This window comes from Amblyomma americanum, chromosome 2 (assembly GCF_052857255.1).
Source record: "Amblyomma americanum isolate KBUSLIRL-KWMA chromosome 2, ASM5285725v1, whole genome shotgun sequence".
NCBI lineage: Eukaryota > Metazoa > Arthropoda > Arachnida > Ixodida > Ixodidae > Amblyomma > Amblyomma americanum.
The window spans coordinates 64,318,054-64,340,869 of record NC_135498.1 but is presented as its reverse complement, the minus strand read 5'-3'; the positions used below and the strand labels follow the sequence as shown (position 1 = coordinate 64,340,869).

General features: G+C 49.0%; 1 protein-coding gene and 1 non-coding gene across 2 annotated transcripts; one reads left to right on the top strand and one right to left on the bottom strand.

Moving 5' to 3' along the window:
• Nucleotides 1–39: 39 nt before the first annotated feature.
• Nucleotides 40–17,705, bottom strand: LOC144119723 (uncharacterized). Its single transcript, XM_077652274.1, has 10 exons — nucleotides 17,693–17,705; nucleotides 15,448–15,487; nucleotides 14,688–14,804; nucleotides 12,783–12,896; nucleotides 11,760–11,840; nucleotides 10,135–10,212; nucleotides 6,741–6,918; nucleotides 4,285–4,452; nucleotides 1,543–1,680; nucleotides 40–551 (listed from the first exon to the last, which is right to left on the bottom strand). The coding sequence occupies exons 1-10, from the start codon at nucleotides 17,703–17,705 to the stop codon at nucleotides 474–476; spliced, it is 1,005 nt and encodes a 334-aa protein (XP_077508400.1). The 3' UTR covers nucleotides 40–473.
• On the top strand, nucleotides 4,547–4,618 carry TRNAS-ACU (transfer RNA serine (anticodon ACU)). Its single transcript has one exon. It is a non-coding gene; the product is annotated as a tRNA-Ser (tRNA).
• Nucleotides 17,706–22,816: the final 5,111 nt, after the last annotated feature.

Below are 22,816 nucleotides of genomic sequence, written 5' to 3'. Positions count from 1 at the left end.
GTCCCACAAACATGGTCCTCTAACCAGCCCCTCCCCCACACACACACGGTCACCGAGCATGCCGTCCGTGGCTCACATGTCGCATGTTGATGTCGTATGTTTACTATGGTGCCATGATGCTGTGGACGGGGATGAAGAGCTTGCTTGTCGTACTAAATGCTTGAAACACAAGGCCAAAAGATGACGGCGAAAAAGTTTATCCTTTGCTTGTTAGGTCGGCGTAGCTCATAGTTCGCACGCGACTTCCGGTCACAGCACCGAACTGGGTAATCTCCGGAGGCGGTCGAAGGCGAAAATCCGTCTCAAGCACCACTCAGTGATCGCACGGAATTCTAAGTGGCTCAGTTTTTCCGATTCGTTTCGCAATCAAGGGACAATAGAAGCGAGGTTTTAAAATGTCACGAGAGATAAATGTGTTCGCGTTTCCGAGGAATATGGAGATTGGAGTTCGTGCTCCTTCTACGGGTTGAGCACTAGGGGAAGAGCAATGTATTGGCCGCCAGCACGGATGTCACGCAGGAGATGACCTTGAGCAGAAGACCAAGCCAGAGCTGCAAAACAAGAAGATCGTTGCGAGCTAAGACTCCGTAAGAGGTAACTTCTTAGTGGGGTGGACATGAAACCACAATATACTCGCGGACAACGTTTTATGGCAACGCAGCAGGGGCTAGGAGGAAAGGGAAGGAGGCAGCCATTTGCTTCTGTGCCCCCCCTCCCCATTCACCCCTTCTACGCCCATAACCAGAACAACCCACCACCCACGGCACGACATAAACGACCGTCTCCTTCCCTTTCCTGTTTTGCGTCCGCTGCGTTTCATAAAAAGCTGTCCACTAGTATACTGACTGCAAGATCAGCGTTAGTGGAATTCAAAATTGTGCTACACACAGTTTAATGTTTAGCTCTATTGTCGGATACAACCCAAGAACGAAGCGGCTTTTCCCCAGCAAAGAACCCTCCTTCCAGACAATGGCGCCGGCCGATTCCCATTAACGTGCTAGCGTTACAACGCAAGGAGCGGCGTGACAATGCAGGGAGGGCACAAAAATTATTGTCGGACCATAAAAAGAACGAAAAATAAACTGTCCCTGCCCGTGCCAGAAGCGAGGGTACAATCCGCGACCACAGAAGGAGCGGACTATCCCCTTTCATCCGCACTCCCTGCTGTCTTGCTAGCAGGCTCGTGAGAATCGGCCGACGCCATTGGTTGGAATTCTGAATTCATAAGAACGTAACCGATATAGGAAAACCTGCGCCATTTCACGCCAACGTATTCAAAAGCCAAGGCAATGTACAAAATTAGGTGATTAGGTGTCTACGTGGAATACTTAGGCAACACCGGCAAGAAAGAAAACACTACAGAAGAATTCAAGACCTGAGTTTGCTTCATCAGTGTCAAATTAGTTTTCCCAGCCCTCACATGTTGACAGCAAGGTTTGTTTTCACAGCTGGCTTAGCATTCATGTGTCGGTATGACCGACGAGGGGTCCCTAGGCGTTTAACCAAGTAATAGCGAAGAAATAAATAAAGGGGTCCGCTGACCAGCTCCGAGCAGCTGATGTTGGCGTAGACATGCAAAAAGATGAGTGGCAGGCGCGTGTAGGGCATCAGCAGTACCCAGCGTGACTCCAAAACCACGGGCAGGGCGAAGTACAGGGGGTGTTCCTCGAATCGCTCCGCCTGCAAAGGTATGTTGGGAGCAGATCTTCAGTGCTGGGCATTACTAGCGAAGCACGGGACTGAAAGCTTCTTTCGAGAAGAAAAGGGAAGGGAAATGAAGGGCTTGTTATGACATATACATGAAAGAACCCAACAGTCACTGATACCAACGTGCATAGGGGGTGGTGGTGGTGGTAGTTTTTTTATTAAAAGAATAGTAAAAAGGAAGGAAAAGATTTTTGCTAGCCCCGGCATCTGCCATCGATACTGAAGCACCTGAGCTGGGGCAGCGGAAATAAAGGATAGCAGGCAGAATGGAGAAATTAAATGAAAGAGGTGAGGGGACAGGAAGAGAGGATAGGGGTAACGTACACAAAAGCTATTTACACAATAATAAATATGACATTCGCAGCAGTACAGCGCGATTAGACCAGGGTGGTGCTGGTGAACACTCTCAGGGCTAGGTTACACGCAACGTGAATACCCCTGAAAGCCGGAGACTGGACAGCCAGTCGTTGCCGTTGCTCAGCTGATAGAAAATTAAAATGAAAATTGGCTTTTGGGGAAAGGAAATGGCGCAGTATATGTCTCATATCTCGGCCGACAACCGAACTGCACCGTAAGGGAAAGGATAAAGGAGGGAGCTGATAGAGCACCGGACGCGAAATTCGGAGGTCGTGGGTGCGGAACCCATCTGTGGCACGCGGTTGTTTTTCTTTCTCCTTATCAATTACAATTGAGCAGTTAAGTAACTACACTAATTATACCTCATTGATTAAAACCAGAAAAATAAAATAGAAGCATTCCTCTATGCTTCTTGGTTTATGTGACTGTTGGGCTTCCTTCATATATGAAGTTGCTTTCGCAGAAGTACTTCTGAAGAGCCGTAAGGCATTTGTCGAAGAGCGGATAGGCACACACCTATCCTTGGGTTCAAGCACAGAACAAGCCTTCAAAATGGATAATCCTGTACTTCCTCGAGTATTTGTGCTCGAGCGAGGTTGCCAATCAAAAACAAAGGTAAAAACAGGCTGACCGAGGTACATTCGAGCAAGGTCGAGGATTGCTCGAAGTTTCTGGGTTACCTTTCCGCAAGCTCCATGTAGCCGAAAAGAACTCTCTACTTTTCTCTATAGCCTTTAACGGGCCTTCGTCACACTAACATGTGCCATTTCGTGATTGGAGCCTTCTCTCGCCGCGAGCGAGCTTTGCCTCCTGACGGCATTTGGAGAAAAATAAAGATTTATTAATTTCAATTGCCACACACCCGCATTCTTTCTGCCACCACTCTCCCAGAAATTCATTGACACGCTGGACCTGAACTCTGCAATAAGTGTTAGCGACCACTGTTTTGAAAAGAACTTGACATGTTCTAAGCGACATTGATGTGCAGACCGTACAAGTTTTGAAGCTTCTAAGGATTCGCTCCACCGTTCTGACATTGAAAAAACTCCCAGGATGGTTACGACTGTGTAACGCGAGATTCAGCGATAGCTGTCTAGGCGTTTAGTCACGTGACCACTGATTTAATGGTCACGTAGAGCGCCCCTGCTCTGGCAGGTTCCAAACTGAGCCACACGTAGGCTTATGGGACCCTGGTTGACAGTGATATAAGGTGGGTACGTTGATGACCGGTGGGTGCATTAATGACATCCTCCCGGTGGGTGGATATCATTAACGCACCCACCGGTTACGCCAACGGCGACGGCGACTACGACGCGCAAGCCAGGGATGGGCGCCTAACAGCTGTCGCTGTAAAACTGAGGACAACGTGACATGCAGAGTTCATATGAGACAGATCGAATGCCGTGAATCTTTCATTTAGGCTGCGAATTATGTTTACTTCATGTGCGCTGTGTCCTGACTGTTTTTCATGCACACTCTAATTTTAGTTCAATGAACTATTGGTGGCTGCTGCTGTCGATACGCTTCTTTTGGCGTAACATGGCCATGATTCCGGTTTTATACACTTTGAACTTCAAGGAGAATTTAACGAAAAGTTAGCAACTACTGGCCAGTCATTTGGGGCATGAATGTCAAACAAAGAGAAGAATACAGCCCACATTTGCAACCACTTGTTAAACGAATCAATCCCCCCTCATACGCCACTGGTAGCTGCGGCCCACGACGTTTTGCAAAACAAGTACTACTGAGTGATGACAGCGGCATCAAGAGGCAATGAAGAAAAAATAGTGTGTTAAAAAAACAGACAGACGATTATTATAGTTGGTAATGCGAAATTTGGGCGCAACTCTACACATGCCACCTGCCACCACTGGCAGCTGGCGTGTTACGCTGCTATAGCCACACGCGAGGGTCTTCCCGTGGTCGCAACCTTCAGGTTTTCCATTCCTCTGCTCTCGTCGTGGCAGGTGGCGCTCCGATCTGCTAAAACCTACCACGGTTGTCACGTGACGTGTTATGCCGACTACGTCGACAACGCCGACGTCGACGACAAAATCTACGGCGCGGATTCCACGAACGGGCGCCTAGGTGCTGCGCTCTAAAAGTGGCAACAAAATTACGGCTTCCCCATGGAGTTAAGTAAACAAGTGATAAATAACTGAGACGAAAGGTGTTTTTTCGCTTAGTATGCGAGACTGGGACGCTGTACGATCGCCTTACCAGAACAATCAGTTCCCGGACAAAGCGTGAGTCTACGTCCCTGGTGTCCACCTCGGAGACGACTGCCGTTGCGGCCAACAGCGCCACCTGGCACCAGACGGAGTGCACTAACGGCCTGTCGTTGTCCACCAGCCCAGTCTTCAGGAGCAACGCGGATGCGTTGGAACGCTGCATTCGTCGATATTTAGTTTAGAATTACTCTTGGTTTTACTTCCTGTCTGCTTCATGAAAAATTACAGGATTGCACTTCAGTCTGCTCCCCGCCGCGGTGGCTCAGTGGTTAGGGCGCTCGACTACTGATCCGGAGTTCCCGGGTTCGAACCCGGCCGCGGCGGCTGCGTTTTTATGGCGGAATAACGCTAAGGCGCCCGTGTGCTGTGCGATGTCAGTGCACGTTAAAGATCACCAGGTGGTCGAAATTATTCCGGAGCCCTCCACTACGGCACCTCCTTCTTCCTTTCTTCTTTCACTCCCTTCCTTATCCCTTCCCTTACGGCGCGGTTCAGGTGTCCAACGATATACGAGACAGATACTGCGCCATTTCCATTCCGCAAAAACCAATTATTATTATCACTTCAGTCTGCTTAAGAGCAGAAATGCGAAAGCATTTCTCCTTCCTCTCTTTCTCCCTGCATTTTTCTTTTTTTTTAATTTTATTTCGTTTATACATTTAAATTTTCCTTGTTTCTTATTTTTTATTCTATCTTTACTTTAAATTTTGTTTTATTATTTGTGTGTGTTTTTCATTACATATATGTTGCTTACCAACTGTTACTTAATCAACTTTTACATTTTATTTTATTTGTCATACAACTTATGAATGACAGTTCGTGCGGACAACTTCCCTCCACAATCTCCGTCCACGCTACTCATGAGACAGCATCCATGAGGGAGCGTACGGTGTAAAACGAGGGTTTGGTTTGGTTCATGTGGGTTTAAAGTCCCAAAGCGACTCAGGCTATGGGGACGCTGTCTTTCAGGTCAGGAGCCGAACGCTATAACCACTCAGCCACCGCGGCGGCGGGGTGTAACACAACGGATGCGCGATAGATTATAGGAGAACCTCTGTTATAAGCTGGCATATTGCGCTAGAGACAAGGACAGAGTACTGTCCGAGCAATACTAAAGTGGTTACACTTAGCGCATCCACCGCCAGAGTGCGGCGCAAAGACCGCAGCGGTGAAAGAGTTGTCACCCGACATTTTACATATCAAAACAATAGTGCACACGCTAAACTTTCTATTTGCGTTTTGTTAGCAGTTGGAAGAGCGCGAACTGTCATGCAGTATGGCAGCCTTGAACCGTCGATGAGTGAAAGTTTTTTTTTTTCTGGAAAAATCAAGCACCGCACATTATTTTAGAAAATATATCCAATAAGCGCCCGTGTCGCTTAACCGTAGTTTTTAAGGCGAAAGCCTTATATGGCCCATTAGCAATGAAACCAGGCATCGTAGTCGGCGTCCAGGAAAAAGCGGTTCAGAAAACCACCAATGATATCATCAGCAAAGACAAAAATTAATTCCCAAAGTACGGTGTAATCGAACTAAGGACCTTCGGATTTCGACTCGAGGGCGAACCCCATGGCCCGCATAACCGCGGTGATAACGAATAAATGTGAACCGAGTGTATGCGTTGGCTTACTACTGTATGCCGACGAATAGGTGTGTCATTTGAAAGGAAGGAAATATAACAATTAAAAAATTAATGGTGTCGCGTTCAAAGCACTTAAGTTGTCTAACTACTACCTGTATTAGGTACCGAAAGAAAATTGTTTTTGTCTGTTGCAAACTGCAACAACAAATAAATTTCAGGGCTTGTTTACTCTTCTTGTTAATTGTGCGGAGCAGGGGGTGAGGGCCAGGTGAAAATGGCCGTGAAGCGAGAAGCAACATACGTGTGTGTTTTGGGGATTACAAGGCCTTGGTAGTTTGGTTCCGCTCGAATTACTGAGCTCTGGCTTCTTTCCCGCTTCCGCACTCGCTACAAGCGACAACAATTAAAAAATCAGTTTTCACTTTCTGCTACATAAGTTAAAGTAGAAGCCATTGTTACTAAAGGCACTTTTAAGACTCGTGAATATATAAAAAATATATTAATTTTTATGATGAACGCTGAACAGTTTTAAAATGTTGACCTTTCCTTTTCCTTCATGTTGCTGTCTTTCAAAAAATATTTGATTCGTATCAAACATTCGCTGTAGCATTTCGCAACTGTTCCTCAGCCGTCCAGTCTTCTGGAGAATAACTATCGAATTGAGTGGTGTTGGTTCCGTTAGTAGCGTCGGGGCCTTTGAAATGCTACGCTTTCTGCCTGTGTTCTTTTTGTGGCCCTGAAACTAAACTTAATATTCAGCCATAATCGTATTTGTGCTACTCGTCCGGCAAGTGTGCTGCTCGCGAACCGAGGAACCTCGAAGGCGCATTGTTGAATCCTGTCATGGCACTGCGCACGCGTACCTTGGCTAGCAGCTCCAGGGAGATGCCTCCAAGTCGCACCAGAATGAGTTCCCAAGGGAAGCGACGGAGCACAAGCCGCCAAGTGCCCACGTGAGGGGCCAGCATCGGTTTGCCCGGCTCTGGTGGAACGCCAACAGCTACCAGGGCGCACAGCGAGGACACGGTGGTCGCGTCCGCACTTTGAAGCACGCGCCAAGAAGTTCAAGAGAGGCCAATCATTCGCTACCTAAGCAAAGTTATGTTATGGACAACTGATACACGTTAATGATGTATAAACTGGCGCTACGGACACGTCCGGTTATTATAGCGCATTTGTAGCTCACCTTATCAAGGATCGTTACTGCGCGAGGGCGAGGGCGCAGAGGAACGCCTTCCCGCAAGACGTGTGAGGAGAGGTCATGCTTCTATCCCGGGTTCGAACCCGACCGCGGCGACTACGTTTTTATGGAGGCAAAACTCTAAGGCGTCCGTGTGCTGTGCGATGTCAGTGCACGTTAAAGATCCCCAGCTGGTCAAAATTATTCCGAAGCCCTCCACTACGGCAACTCTTCCTTTCTTCTTTCACTCCCTCCTTTAACCCTTCCCTTACGGCGCGGTTCAGGTGTCCGACGATATACGAGACAGATGCTGCGTCATTTCCTTTCCCCAAAAACCAACTGTGTGTGTGTGTGTGTGTGTGTGTGTGTGTGTGTGTGTGTGTGTGTGTGTGTGTGTGTGTGTGTGTGTGTGTGTGTGTGTGTGTGTGTGTGTGTGTGTGTGTGTGTGTGTGTGTGTGTGTGTGTGTGTGTGTGTGTGTGTGTGTGTGTGTGTGTGTGTGTGTGTGTGTGTGTGTGTGTGTGTGTGTGTGTGTGTGTGTGTGTGTGTGTGTGTGTGTGTGTGTGTGTGTGTGTGTGTGTGTGTGTGTGTGTGTGTGTGTGTGTGTGTGTGTGTGTGTGTGTGTGTGTGTGTGTGTGTGTGTGTGTGTGTGTGTGTGTGTGTGTGTGTGTGTGTGTGTGTGTGTGTGTGTGTGTGTGTGTGTGTGTGTGTGTGTGTGTGTGTGTGTGTGTGTGTGTGTGTGTGTGTGTGTGTGTGTGTGTGTGTGTGTGTGTGTGTGTGTGTGTGTGTGTGTGTGTGTGTGTGTGTGTGTGTGTGTGTGTGTGTGTGTGTGTGTGTGTGTGTGTGTGTGTGTGTGTGTGTGTGTGTGTGTGTGTGTGTGTGTGTGTGTGTGTGTGTGTGTGTGTGTGTGTGTGTGTGTGTGTGTGTGTGTGTGTGTGTGTGTGTGTGTGTGTGTGTGTGTGTGTGTGTGTGTGTGTGTGTGTGTGTGTGTGTGTGTGTGTGTGTGTGTGTGTGTGTGTGTGTGTGTGTGTGTGTGTGTGTGTGTGTGTGTGTGTGTGTGTGTGTGTGTGTGTGTGTGTGTGTGTGTGTGTGTGTGTGTGTGTGTGTGTGTGTGTGTGTGTGTGTGTGTGTGTGTGTGTGTGTGTGTGTGTGTGTGTGTGTGTGTGTGTGTGTGTGTGTGTGTGTGTGTGTGTGTGTGTGTGTGTGTGTGTGTGTGTGTGTGTGTGTGTGTGTGTGTGTGTGTGTGTGTGTGTGTGTGTGTGTGTGTGTGTGTGTGTGTGTGTGTGTGTGTGTGTGTGTGTGTGTGTGTGTGTGTGTGTGTGTGTGTGTGTGTGTGTGTGTGTGTGTGTGTGTGTGTGTGTGTGTGTGTGTGTGTGTGTGTGTGTGTGTGTGTGTGTGTGTGTGTGTGTGTGTGTGTGTGTGTGTGTCATGCTTCGTGTGACTCGGGGCGCCACTCATGGCAAGCACAACGATGTTCCTGCCCTACACAAAGCATTAGCCTGCAATGACACCGAATTGTGCAGGAAGCGTGGTCTTCCTCTTGAATTCGTGGCCGCGACTTGCTGTATTCGCTTTCTGCAACAGCTCAATGCTGCAAAATAGGCGCGAATATCCGCTCTGGCAGTGAGTCGCGAATCCGCAGGGCCCCTCTGCCTTGTGTAAGCTCATGGTCAGTAGGGGACACCTCGGTGCCGAGCAAATGTGGATTGGACCGACCGTGCACACCTCCGGCTGTACGTGACATATATTTGCGCATTTACCCTTCCCCTCGCTTTCCTGACGGCTCAGTTAGAAATCCACCCTGACCGAAAAAATGACTGTCTTTGATTCACCCGTTATATACCCTAGGTTCGTGCACGCCATATGCGCTTACAAGCGACCGTTGAACGAATTGCAGTCGTCTTAAGCTTCAGCGCAGAAATCCATCAAATTTCAAGAGCGTTACACTGATTTGCCGGTGCATTCCTCGTTGGCTATCGATACATAGAGCGCTCGTGCACAGGATCTACCGAAAGAAAAGTTTTGTGAAAACTGTCGCAAGTATTCAAGTAACCCAAAATGATGCAAAACAGTGTGCAAACACATGACTTAATTCTCACGAACAGTGAAACACAAAGCTGTGCTATATATTTAACCTCCTCAGCAATTCTTGTTCACTGCCACAAATCAGCCGCGACGTCATCAAGGCAGCTAGATGTAGAGAACAATGCGAATCGTCGCTTATATGGCTTGAAACTTGACGATGGCAACATGTCCGCAAGGGGATAAGCATGTATCGCAAAAAAAAAACTTCAGGGGAAGCTTGAGGGGGAGTGGAATTTCTGCCTTATGCATATGACGTGATAGCATTCATCGGTTCCCTCAGCGGCCTGGGGTCCTTTTTGCCTATCACTTCGTAAACATATACACTCTTCTTTATTGCACCGTCACATAAAGCTTAATGAGATAGCACTAGGAATCCCTCACGCGCAGGTGTTTCTCTATTGCCTCGGATCTGCCTACGTGTCCATATATGCGCGATTGGTCATTGCCTACTTTACTTTCTTTGATCGCAGGGAGTCGTCACACCACTCCTGGCGCCGTGGTGCAGCGGTTAAGCGATCAGTCACTGCCCCTGCGCCACTGACCTAAGACCCACCGGTGGCTGTTTCGAACACAGTCACCGGTGGGGCTTATGAGACCCAGTTTGTTCTTCCCTAGCAACGTCTCGTGGCCAATCATCAATTTAACTGCCACCTGCCACGCTGGGTAGTTTTCTCACAATCCGCCATCCAGGTTGCCACCTGTCGCGATGACAAGGTTGTGATGGCGTCACAAGGTAAAGTCACCTAGGTGGCCGGTGGGCCACCAGCTCTCCCACTCAAAACACAACAGCCACTGACTGCGACGCTGCACAGGATTTTCTGCAGGATGTGAATATGACTCTTTCAAGAGGCCGTATGTGTCAACCGCGAACCGTAGAGGCTACCACAATTTGGGGAGCAAGGACTTCGGCTTCAAATTAAAGCCCGCGCGTTGTTTGGTAATACTGCATATACACGAATCCTAGCAAATCACTTACTCCTGATTGAACACATACCCGATATACTTGTTCGTATTGGTTGCCACAGACAGCCCGATTGCGGCAAGCATTAGGACTCCCAGGATTTCCTTCGAGCTGCGCAAACATAGAAGAAAAGGGCGATTATGAGCAAATTCTTCAATAAATCAGCGATAGCAGTGCAAGAGTGCTGGGCTAGCAAGTTCACAATCGTTTACCGAAGACCTGGCTTCGTTTTAGTATTATTGGCCTGATCTCAGTACTCGCATACCTAGCGAACTTCTCTTAGAGGCAACTCCGTGTGAACCGATGCATATAATGCTCCACAACTGACACGACGACTATAATATAATGGCTGCAAGTAAAACTAAGGCGTCAGGGCTCCTTGCATTGGAATCTCAACATTCGTGCGAAAACTATAGACACAGAGCAAATAATTCTACGCGGGCAATCGCTTTTAAGCTGCTCATACCACATGACATTTGCGAAAGAAATTGCTCAACCAAATGACCTGCTGATGATTCGAAGCTGCAGCACTCTCAGTAATATAGGTGTTCCCGTTCCGAGAGTGGTGGTCGTGGTGAAAAACTCTTATTGATGTGAAGGCCCAAAATAAAGAAAATTACGCAGCAGCATTGCGGGCAGCCTTCAGGCTGCCGGTTGTGGCGGCCAGGAGGTGCCTAGTCGCGACGTCCTCTGCCCAGGTCACCAGCCGAGGTTGGAGATCCGGCTCGGTGCTGGACAAAGCAACCTCCCACTGCTGATATTACCTTGCACTACCGCCTCTCTCGGTTCACCTTTCCCCCTCCGCACAAATCCCTTTCCCAATACCACCAACGCTTGTGTGCCACCTTCAGGCCCATAACCTCGCACGTCTTGTCCTCCTCCAACCCGGAACGTACTCGCCGGCCTGCCGCTTATGTGACAGCCCAAGAGCAGACAACGCTCATATCTTGATCTCCTGCCCAGTACACCTGCCACCTGCTTCTTGGCACTTAACCAGTCTGCCATACACTAAGAACCATGAACCAAAATCTGTGTGCTATGGACGTGATTTAATCTGCAGTTCCGAGAAGAAGTCGGGATGTGTTACGTTGTCATCAACATTATCAGCCGCAACGGCAAGCAGCTTTTCCACACACTAGAACGTCTGCGCTGCCTGTCTGCCTCCTATCAGTGATAGAGGACTGTAGATCTGTTCTACTCAGGTCGCAGTGTTCGGCAGCCCTCAAGATGTGCAGGCTACTACTGCGGTGGCTTGTGACTTTCAGTGCGCTTGTCATTGTTTGTCGTGCTAGATGCAGACCACATTGCTCAAATTCTTTTACGCCCCCCTCTTCCCTCTCCCCGAGTGCAGGGTAGCCAACCGGAACATTCTTATGGTTAACCTCCCCGCCTTTCCTCTGCAACTTTTCTCTCTCTTTCTCTCTCTGGTCAAATGAATTAAAAGTTAGTTGCTACTATATAGACAAGGGAAATAATTCCCAGTTAACCCGCTACCTGCAACGGCTGCTGTAGCTTCCACTTGCAGTTACAGTTACATTTAGCAATACGGATACGGCCACGAACTGCCGTGGGAAACGTGATTTGTGAACTGCGAATGAGCCCATTTTATGGCGTTTATGATAGTTACAGGGCAAGAAAATCAGCGTAGGTCGACTTACGTGATTTTCTCTTCGTGCTGCCATTTCTCTTCGATGATCTTTTGAATGCCCACGCGGCACTCCCTGATAACGCCCAGGTCACTGCAGATTGAAATGAATTTGCTCACATCAGAAATTCACCTTTTTAGGATAAAGTGCATGAGTTCTCTCATGTATGAGCGTTCATGTCATGGGGTCTACGCAAAAAAATGTTCATATAGCACACGGGTGCCATTTTCCTGGTCAGAGCTGAGCACACAAGAAATCGCTGAGAAGAAATGGGCGTTACAAAGAGCTAACATGTTAATTTACCTTCCTCTGTTAGCACGTTCTTCCTTCACAATATCCGACGCGCGCACCCAAGAGTGTCGAACCCAATTTTTTTTCTTCGCTGCGTCGAAATGTGACCGCTGTGGGGCGCTTCATTTTTTTAGACGGACAACGCGCGTGTTAAAAGTTTGAGCCAAACAGTGGTAGCCGTAATAAAGGGGTCGGTTCTCCCCATTTCGCAACCGATGAGCGCTTGTCGTAGTTCTGACACCTATTAGCACTTGACCTATTGCTTCAAACTTCGTCAGCACGCTATTTCAAACGCCAGAGCGTATAATAAATGCGCCCTAAATCTTTTTAAGAAGGAAGATCTCCAGAGCCGAAAGGGCTTGACAAGCGAAGAAAACTGACCACACACAGGAGTCGGAGGTATTTTTATACAAATCAGATCCTTAAGGCTCTTTCGTGCGTTCACGAGTTCATGGAATTAATTTTTCGCGGTTTTTGATTTTGATAGTTTCAGCGTGTATTAGATGCAGGACTCTTCAATTATTTCAGCTACCCTTATTGGAGCAGCGATAATGATTTGAACTTAGTGCGCACGGCCTGAGCGCATCCTATACGGACGGACGGTAGGCGAATGTACTACTTAATCCTCTTTACAGGCTAGAGAGCCTTCTAAAATCGCAGTTTGAGAGGAGCACAAGTGACAGCGATTGTGTCCGTTTTATATGAAACTTTATGCGTTTAAGAACACCAGCAAAACAAACGTACTCATCGCGGATGTAGATGTAATAGATGAAGGCCCAGAACAGGACAATCGAAACCACAGTCACCGGCATCAGGAAGGTCAGGTACAGAGACACAAATGGGCTCGGCCTCTTTATCCTGTGTGTACAGAAGAAACAATGACATATCCATATAAAAAAAACTAGACTTCAAATACAACTTGCCCTGGCCAGCCCTGCCCTGGGCTGGCCTGCCTGCTGGACTGCCGGCCTGCCAGCCTGCCAGCCTGCCTACCATCCACCACCTTGCGTTCATGCTAGCCTTCCTCGTGCCTGCCAGCCAGGCAGCCAATCTGCCTGCCTGCCATCGTGCTTGCCTGCGAAACTGACAGACAGCCAGCCTGCCAGCTTGCTTGCCTGCTTGCCTGTCAGCCTGCCTGTGTGCCTGTCAACGTGTTGCCAGCCTGCCTGCCAGCTTTCCTGCCTGCCGGCTTGCCTGCCTGCTAGCTTGCCTGTCTGTGTGGCTGCCTCATTGCGTGCCTGCCAGCCTGCCTGCCTGCCTGCCAGCTTTGCTGCTTGCCTGTCAGCCAGCCTGCCAGCCTGCCAGCCTGCCAGCCTGCCTGTCTGCCAGCCTGCCTGTCTGCCAGCCTGCCTGCGAGCCTGCCAGACAGCCTGCCTGCCTGCCAGTCAGCCAGCCAGCCTGCCTGTGTGCCTGCCGGCATGCGTGCCTGCCCGCATGCCTGCCTGTTTGCCTGCGTGCGTGCCTGCGTGCCTGTCAGCCTTACTGTTAGCCTGCCCATCTACCTTCCAGCCTGTCAGCCTGCCTGCCTGTCTTCCTGCCTGCCGGTCAGCCAGCCTACCCGCGTGCCTGCCAGCTTCCCAGCCTGCCAGAGATGAGGAGTCAACTGAGCATTGTTTTCTTAGCCAGTTTGGGCTCAGATCTGAAGAGGCGACCAATGTCGGAATCATGCGATCTTTTGTTGGATTGTCTCGACTGTGTGCGGCGTTTGCTTATGGCATAAGCGAAGTGCAGTACCTGCTGAGAAACTGCAGCTTATTAATGTCGCGAAGGAAGATGACAGTGTAATGAAAAATACACTGCAATGATATCACATTTATCGTATGTCGCGGCTTTGTGTGCACCTCCACAGCAATTCAGATGAAAACTGCACGCCTTTCATCTCCGACCCGAAAGACTCGAGGTTTCCGGGAAGTCCTCACTCTCTCATTCTTTCTCTCTCGCTTTCCCTCTTGTTCTGTCCTGCTCGCTTTTCTGTCACAAATAAAGCCAATCTGCTCTGAACTTCGGTGTTGCGAACACGTGGCTTCACTTCGTTCCTTGGACGGACCAAGCTCATGTGGTTCCATATGTGATCAATAAGTTGGAGAGGGCCCTGCGAAATTCATTCGATATGCACCGTATACATACACAGTCGACTGCCACTGAGTTCCAGCTGTAGCTAGGAAGCTGAGATACCGTTCACTTGAACGATACTTCAAGCCGTCTCTGTAACAGGGACATTACGTGTCTTATTTACCATTGACCGAGCAGCGGTGATGTCTTCCCAAATAAAACCAGTTTCCACAATAAAACGCGTGTTGGAGATTATGCTAACGAAACAAACTCATGTCAAGGATCAAAGCTCTACGAAGGGAGACAGGCGCCTAAAACCTTGGTGACATAAACATATCGTAACATTCAACATCACATATCAGAAACACAGAAGCATTAAATCCATACAACACACAAAACCACTTAGATGCGATTCCGTAGTTATCGTGAACTACGACGTAATTTGAAGATGGTGGCTGCCAGGTATAACACAAACGTCGCGAATCCTGTGTTTGTGTGCCCCAAGCCCCCGTATCTCGCTTTAGACACTGTATATTAGAAAATAGTCAGTTTGCGGATTCACACTAATATCTACCCCCTGACTCCGCATGGACGTACGCGGCATAATAGGCGTCGATGGGGAGCCTGATGCGGCTCTTGAGGCTGCACTCGCCAGCCATGATGGAGGTGTAGGCCACGCCCACCATCAGCACCTTCTGGATCCGCTTGTACACGCTGCGTACAGAGGGGTGGGGAGAGGAAAGAGGCGACTTCTCAAAAGCAAGTAAAAAAACTGGCAGGGGCACTTAGTTACCTAATGTGCTGGCAATGCGATGGCATAAGAAGCTGTTGTCTTTACCAGAAATGACGTCACTTCCGGTCCGATGGCGACAGTTTCCTCCAGCCAATAGGAGAATTTAAATCCAACGCCACAATTTTTTCTCGATAAGGCTTTTAATGCTACCAAATTAAGAAATCAATTGATGATTGTTGCTACGGGCGGATGATACAATTTTTGAAACTGTCTGGAACAGGGTCTATGCCCATCAAAGAGTTCGATATTCTTGACATCCAGGGAAGTGTTTGCTTGGTACAACACAAAGAAAATTGCAAACCACGTACATTTGCTTCCGCTATGTATAATCTCACCAAAAATAGGTACCTACCTCTTAAGTCAAAATGTCGGAAACGTTGAAATTGCACTGTGCCTATGGTCACACTATAGCACATATAGAACTCAGTGCAATTCGCTAGCAGAGGCGTGCCCAGATAAACCTTGATTGAACTTGATTGAAAAGTTCAACCAGCATGCTATTATTATGTGTCATGTTTCAAGGCTCTTCTTTCTTTTACTCAAGGCATATGACCATACACTTACATTTCAATGGAGGAGATCCTTGACTCACTGACACTTGCATCTGCGCAGTCAAGTGAAGGGGCATTAAACAAAATTAAGGGCGTAGTCAGGCATGCAGAATGCACACGCACGTTACGGGACCTAAGAATTGCAGGAGGAAGGTACTACAAAACGGTTGATGATATGTTTTCAAAAGAGCGCAAATGGCGCAGAAAAGTCGAACACACGCGTCTTCATTTCTTCGTAATGCAATGCGTCTGCGTACGTGGCATTTGTGCTGAATGAAAAACCAACTATCCCACACTTCTACCGTTAAAAGATATACCACGTTCTTTACTTGTCGCTCACTTAACAAAGGCGCGATTTCGGAGGCGCGTTTCGCACAGTCTGATTTCCCAGAAGATGGTCAAAATACCTGACAAAGGCGCATGAGCACTCAGGGGAGCCAATCCGCCTTTTTCATTTTCCTGTGCTGCCACCTCGCGTACAACGCTGGAAGCTCACTGGTAGGGTACTGCGCGCCCAACCCGGCCGGACTGAGTGCCGCTGCGGAGCACGTTTTGTTGGAATCTGTCAACGATGGCGTGTCCTGGGCAGCACCAGTTACCTGGAGTATTTCTAGTGTTGACTGATGGCTTGGTGCGAAGTCCGAGGCAGGCTGTAGTGCCCACCGAAGAGCAAGTTCTTCAGTATCTCCGATCATCCGGCATGCGATGCGAACACCAGCTAGCAAGGGCCGCCGCTTCAGAGATGAAGGCTACATTCGGAACATAATGTTCAATGAAATGCCCCCGATCAGTGAGGTTGGCGTTTTCCGCTGTATATGCCTGCCATTAATGAAAGGTGGATACTACATCGTGCACGCCGTAGTACAGAAAACGACTGGGGACAACAGTTTTCACAAGCAATCGTTGTGTTCAAGCGCTGCAGAATAGCTACACGAGCTATAAAAGCACAAGCGTACTCGCAACAAAGCAGCTCTGCTAGCATTTCATTGTATTTTCCCACAACACACCGCTGCATAGGTTCATCAAGCATGCGCATCCATAAAAGACGAGCGCGAGAGGCGCACATTAATCCATTCCGGCGATACCACGCAGAGCTCTTCATCATGGATATGATTCGAACACACGCATAACGCACCTTCTTCTTCTTCTGTCTCTTAATACATGGCACATACCCACAACGGGGGATTGGCCAGGGTGTAGTGGCATAAACAAGGAAATTTCCATAGGAGATTACAACAAAATTTTAGCACCATGCGTGAATGCTCTCGTAGCTTCTTTTTCGTTGCCCGCTCCATCGCGCGTTGAAAGCGGCTCACAGCACTTGCCCATTTGGCCTTCTTGCTTGAGAAAGCAAAAAGCGTCGGAACGAAGTCTGGGTGCCGCGGTGACATTCGAGGCCTTCCTGCCCATGAATAAAACACTTCGTGATAGACTGCACACGCATTTAAACACAGCACCTAGTCCGTACCTGTCACAAAGTGATTCCCGCACAGTCTTGACGTGCTTGACGGTGCCCAAGGGCGGCACGAACGTCGAGCCTGCGAACTGCTTTTTATCCACGCTTCGCGTCGAAGGCTGTCCCGGGAAGCGCTCGGAAAGCGAAAAAATCCGAGTTTACTTCCCTTTACATATTGGGCATTGCTGCCGTATGCAACACATTTCGTAGGTATCGCCAAATGCGTCGCGCTGAAAGCCGGACGGCTGCAGCAACGCGCCCCGCGTAGGAAGCCGGTTTGTTTACACTTCCACGACCGGTCTCGAGTGGAGCGAGCGACCCTCCCAATATGTTTCGCGACACCGCCGCCAGAAGATGGGCGCATGCGCAGTCGCGTCGTGAAAAAGGCGGATTACTACGGCAGACTATTTTGTACCTCGATAAAACCCTCAGCCTCAGTGTTGTGCTCTGGACTAAGAATTTTATTCAGACAGAAATAAGATCGTGCACTGCACAACCTCAACTATTCGTCCTTTGAGGGGAGCCGTGTGGATAAGGCGGACAACATTCACTTTCGGGGAAACCTAGAAATGCACAGTATGTAGGGTTTAAGGCCCCCAAGCTTGTAAATGTCATAGTGGATGCATCAGGAATAACTACGTCCACATGGGGTTGTTTAAAGTGCACTGACTTCCCAAGGCACACTTTGCAGCTAAGCCGCCATGAGAAATGCGGTATCCAAGGCCGGGATTCAATCCCGTGCCCTCAGGCTTAGCAGGTGGACGCAAATACCACGGAGGCTGGTGAATGCGTAAGATTGTACTCCTCAGCCCCATCATGGCATGTGCTTTGAGTCCCCCAAGAAAACAAGCGCTACAACCGAGCGCCTTCATCACCAAGGGCTGCACTTGGGTTTGCAAATCTGTCTCGTGCTGTTGACACAGTCCTCTCACCGTGCCTTGGTGGCGGCACCGGTGACCGGTTGGCCATCCTGAAGACCGTCGTTTCCAAGGTCACCTTCTCGCGGGAGGACATTTCCGGAGAGTTCGTGGCCGTCCAAAAACTCGGCGGCACTGGTCCGCGGCTTGGCCGGTCGGCTTCATTGGACGCAGGCCTGCAGGACGGCGCAAGCCGCGCCGCCAAACTGTCCATAAATGATGCTTTTAGCGTACGGGAGACGCAGTAACCGGACGCTTCCGCCGCACGAGCAGTGGCATGGGTGGGGCCTGCCGGGCCACTGAGCTTGCGCAGGAAGCGTCCGGTAAATAGGTACAGGCATACGTCTACACTACTGCGTCTCCGCTATGATAAAAGCATCTAATAAACGAGGATGTTTAGGCGGCTTTTCTCAAAGCTCGGCAAACGTTCCCACGCTCGCAAACATCGAAGGCACCGGCGACGCGCGCACAGACGTTCAGTGCGGTTCGGTGGCCGAAGTTCTGTGATTTCCAACGATCCACGCTTTGAGGGCCTCCAAGGTAAAATCTCGGCGTCTACGGAAATTTCCGCAAAAAAAAAGGACACCAAAGAGCCGTATCGCGTGAGGGCGTAGTCCATTGTAAACAAGTATGTACAGCTGTTTTCATTCTGATTAGTGGCTTTGATAATTTGCGTGCAATATTACGAATTTTATTGATAGATAATGATTCCTATGTCAGGCATCAGCCGTTTTCATGAAAAAATTAAAGTCCGTACAAATACCGCTCAAATTCAGTGCACTTCCCACCATACTTCGTTTATTTCACGCTTAAAACAATATTTGGGCTGGCCTCTCTCTTTGCTTCAACTTCTGTCTCCTCACTACTAATTCCCTGAGAAAAAGTCACTGGCATCGCAGCTGAGTGAAGTGTGTACCGCACTGTTCTCTGCACATCTGGAATGAACCCAAAGGACGTGATGCTGGACTATTTGGCAATTGTTACTTGTGGATTTGTGTTCTCAGCGATAGGTAATGCCGACGGAATAAATAGAACAGCATGCAGGAGCTTGCAGTTACGTGTGCCTCGGTAGTCATCTCTCTCTCCCTCTTTCCCGTGGTCGTAGTGTTGTGCTCATCGTGAACTTTCAAGTCGACCAGCCTTTTCCCGCATATAAAATATAACAGGTGAAAAAGTATAATAATAATAATAGTAATAAGTATAACGAGCCAATTCTATATTAACAGCAGAGCAGGAACAGAAACCTGGAGTACAGCAGAGCTGACGACCTAGCAAAGCAAAACTATAAGCCAACCAGCCTAAACACATGCTTTCTCACGTCTCCCCGATTTAGTAGACGTGCGAAAGCTTGTGCTTAGGCTAGTTGGCACAGGTCTTTGCTTTGCTGAATCGTCGGCACGTCTTGTGGCGATATTTGACTGAGGTTAAGCTCTGATCTGAATTAAGGTGATCTGATCTGCTTGCGCCGCAGATGGAAGTTGATGAAGACGAAGACGTGAAATGCACAGTGCGAGAGTGCGTTGCAGTTTATCACGAGGCGTGATCGGCTCCGGCGATAGCATAGTACCCTCGTGCAGCGACCAGCGAAGCTAATCTGTTCGCGCCGTCGCGGGTTCGAAACGCAGTCGCGGCAATATTTATTTTCTTTCTGCGTGGACCGATTATATATGCTAGGTTTTGCCTAGCTTCAAGGTCAAACTCCACATACACTCGGTAAGCCGGTTAGACCTCGTGAAACAGTGCTTTCGCACTAAAATAGAAAGAAGGTTCGGGAGAAAATAATGATGTAAATGAAATTGGCCTGCAAGAAACTATTCCAGTCAGCCTCGGCGACGATCAGGGAAACGCCTTAATTAAAGGTTAAAGCTCATGGTATTCGCCTCTCACGCTTGCTCGCGGGGCAGCACTGTTTTTTTTTTTAAATGTCGCTGCCTGTGTGGCCTTACTTGGACGACATGGTCGAGGTCTGAGCCGGTGTCCGAGGTATTGCAGAGTTGGGCGGCGTACATAGACCGCCGGGCGAGCAAAGGGACGGATGGGCGGAAGGCGAACACGACCCTCCGTTCGTCTCTCCGATGCTTTCCCTACTCCGGCTGGTGAGAGGCGTGGCATTACCAAGTGATGACTTGGGGCTGGTCCGTAACGGCTCCTTCACCAGAGAATCACGTGTCACCCTCAGCGCACACCGGGAAATGCCGGCGCCCACCGCAGGCGCTCGCGGAACAGAAACGCCGAACAGAGGTCGAGCTAAAGATCCCTGGTCTCTGAACACCCCCGGCATAGACCGTGGCACTCGGCGGCTCACAGAGGACCCCGCAAGGGGCGATGTCTGGACTCGAGACAGCTGGAGTTCAAGATAAGGAAACAAGGGTTACCAAAGTGAATCACAAGGGAATAGAAAGAGGTGCTCGTTGTGACATACATGACGGAAGCCAACAGTCACCGAAGCCAAGGAGCACAGGGGATGTTTTTTTTTTTGCTTGTGGTTTTTATTAAATAGGAGATTAATAAAAGGAGAAGAAATACCACCACATGCCGCCAGTGGGATGCGAACCCAAGACATCCGACCTCCGAAAAACCACAAACTAAAAAAATATGCACCCCCTATAAACTCCTTGGTTTCGGTGACTGTTGGCTTCCGTCATGCAAGCACACGCGTGCTCCTTAGCTGGCTTCGGTTATCGCACCAAAATTTCCGGTTGCCCAAAAGAACTTGTGGGTAGCAGCATAATTTTGAGACAAAAATTTAAGTGCATCCAATGGTGGACTCGCTCTGAGCCAAATGATGATAATGGATGCTGCTTATTCGTAGCGTCGACATCGGTAAGTATGTCTTGACGATTCCACGGAAGAAATAACATACCACAGAAACCTCAAGAAGACTAACGAAAAATGCAGCTACATTTTCTTTAAGGTCGTGAGAAAGCAGGGAGGATTGAATCCTTAACTGCACAAACTGAACAAGGGATGGGACAGAAGCATCAGCCTCCTGGCCCTGGTTTCAATAAGTCCGCCTGTTGAAACGCTGGCCATCGAACTGGGACTCCCGTCCCGCTCCTTTTTCATTATTCCTTGCGGTTCATTTTTCATTATGGTTCATTGTTCCTTGTTCATCCATACACAAGGTAGTCATTTCTACATGCAAAACTAAAACATTCTCGGATTCTTTTATTCCTCGCACGTCGTATGACTGGAACCACCTTCCTTCCTCAGTTGCCACAATTCCTGACCCTGTATTGTTTCAGTCTGCTGCTAAAGCTGCTATTGAATGATATATTGTGTTGACCACTCATTCTAACTTATCTGTATTTTGGTAATTTATTGTTCTCTGCGGTTCTTTGTATTTTCAGTGTTATTATGTATTACCCACTCCCCTCTGTAATGCTTTGCCCTGGGGGTAAAATAAATAAATAAATTATGTGCCGCCTTCGCAGCTGTAGGAGCTCATATGAGCCTTCCTGTTTTGCCCTTACGAGACCTTTCAATATGGCATACAAGCCACTCGCCTCGTATGGAGTCGTCCTGGAAGTTGCCGTGGTGGTAGTGGCGTGGAGCATGCCCGAGTTGGCAGGGGTCTGCGTGTCTGTCAATTCGGGCGCCTGGGATCGTCTCCTGGCGCGCAGAAGGCGAAGCTGGGGAGACTCCATGCACGCCGAGCGCAGCGCATTCACCATCTGCCTGACGACGTCGTCCATCCTCACAAGCGCCCCCGGGAAGCCCGGTCCGGGCAGCGAAGGCTCCTCTGGGCTGGGTGTTGGCGATGCACGGTCCTTCGCGGCCGTCGAACGGGCTAATCGCTGAGGAGGGCGTTCGTCAGAGCAAATGGTGCGCATTCTCGCCTCTGTCGTCAACATCTGGGTCACGGGGGCAGCACTGAGTCGTGCTCGCTGCTGGGATAACACTGCTGCGTCGTCCTGCGGTGCACGGCAGAATATACGCGTTGGAAATCGGACTAGTGGAGTGGCACACGAGCTTATCGTAAAGAGACCTTTTTTTTTAACTGCTAGTTGGGATCAGAAATAGGAAAGCTTGAGTAATCCTCCAAACCATTTTCCATCGGAGCCTTGAACTGAAGAAAATTTGTCGTTCCTGTGTTTACGATCTCGAAACGTTCGTTGGGTGGCACCAAAAACTGTCGAAATCCATGTTAGGTCGTAAACAGGATATGGTTGATATCCGTAGGAAGCAATACCCGACACGAAGCTGCCCGACTTGCCAATGCCAATGGCAAAGAAAAGAAGTGACTGCTCTGGTTGTTTCAACGAGTTCTTTGAAGCCGGGTCACCAGCCAGTCTTCTCGCTTAATGAAACCGAGCAGAGCAAGAACTCTGCCAGGATCCACAAAAAGCCAAAGGGACAAGAGCGGAGCGAACGAAATATGCTGACGCGCCGTGACATAAGCTATAGTGAGCTTTATGTAGTAGCACGCCATCACCAATGCAGAAGCACTGCACCAGGTGACATTCTCTAATGTGCTGCGGCTTCAAAGTTGCACTTTCTATTAAATTTCAGTTGTTTAAAATACGTCACCCTCTTTTAAGCTCTGCAAAAAAAAATGGAAGAACCTTTTCATTAAAAACGTGAAGAGGATTGGTTAGAGTCTATAAGAGCCAGTTAGAGCACTTGATGTGGCCAGTGTCGCGAGATACACGTGCCGGCATGTTGTCAGCAAGTCTGCAGATGCAGGCGGCCAGCAGCAGGGTAACAAAGGCAGCCGGCAGGACCAGCGACGCCACGAATGTGACCAGCATGACTGACGCGAACAGCCACCTGACCCGCCAGCCTTGCGACCGCAGCACCAGAAGCGACAGCCGCGTCCCCAGGCTCGTCAACTCGACTGCGACGTACACGACCAGGAAGCCCGCCAGTGACACGATCTCCTGCAGAGATAGAGATTAACAAATAACATGGTTACGACAGTCGGAGACGTGTAAACGGAAGTGCTGTTATGATACTTATTTTATTTGTCCTGACATTTTCTCGAACTTCGCGAAGCCTGGAGCGCTGCG

Excerpts from the sequence above, each read along its gene's own strand:
- LOC144119723 (XM_077652274.1), bottom strand. Across the intron at positions 12,897-14,687 it reads ATCGACGCCTATTATGCCGC|GATAAAGAGGCCGAGCCCAT; the intron begins GTACGTCCATGC and ends CTGTACACACAG. Across the intron at positions 1,681-4,284 it reads TCCGGGAACTGATTGTTCTG|GCGGAGCGATTCGAGGAACA; the intron begins GTAAGGCGATCG and ends ATACCTTTGCAG.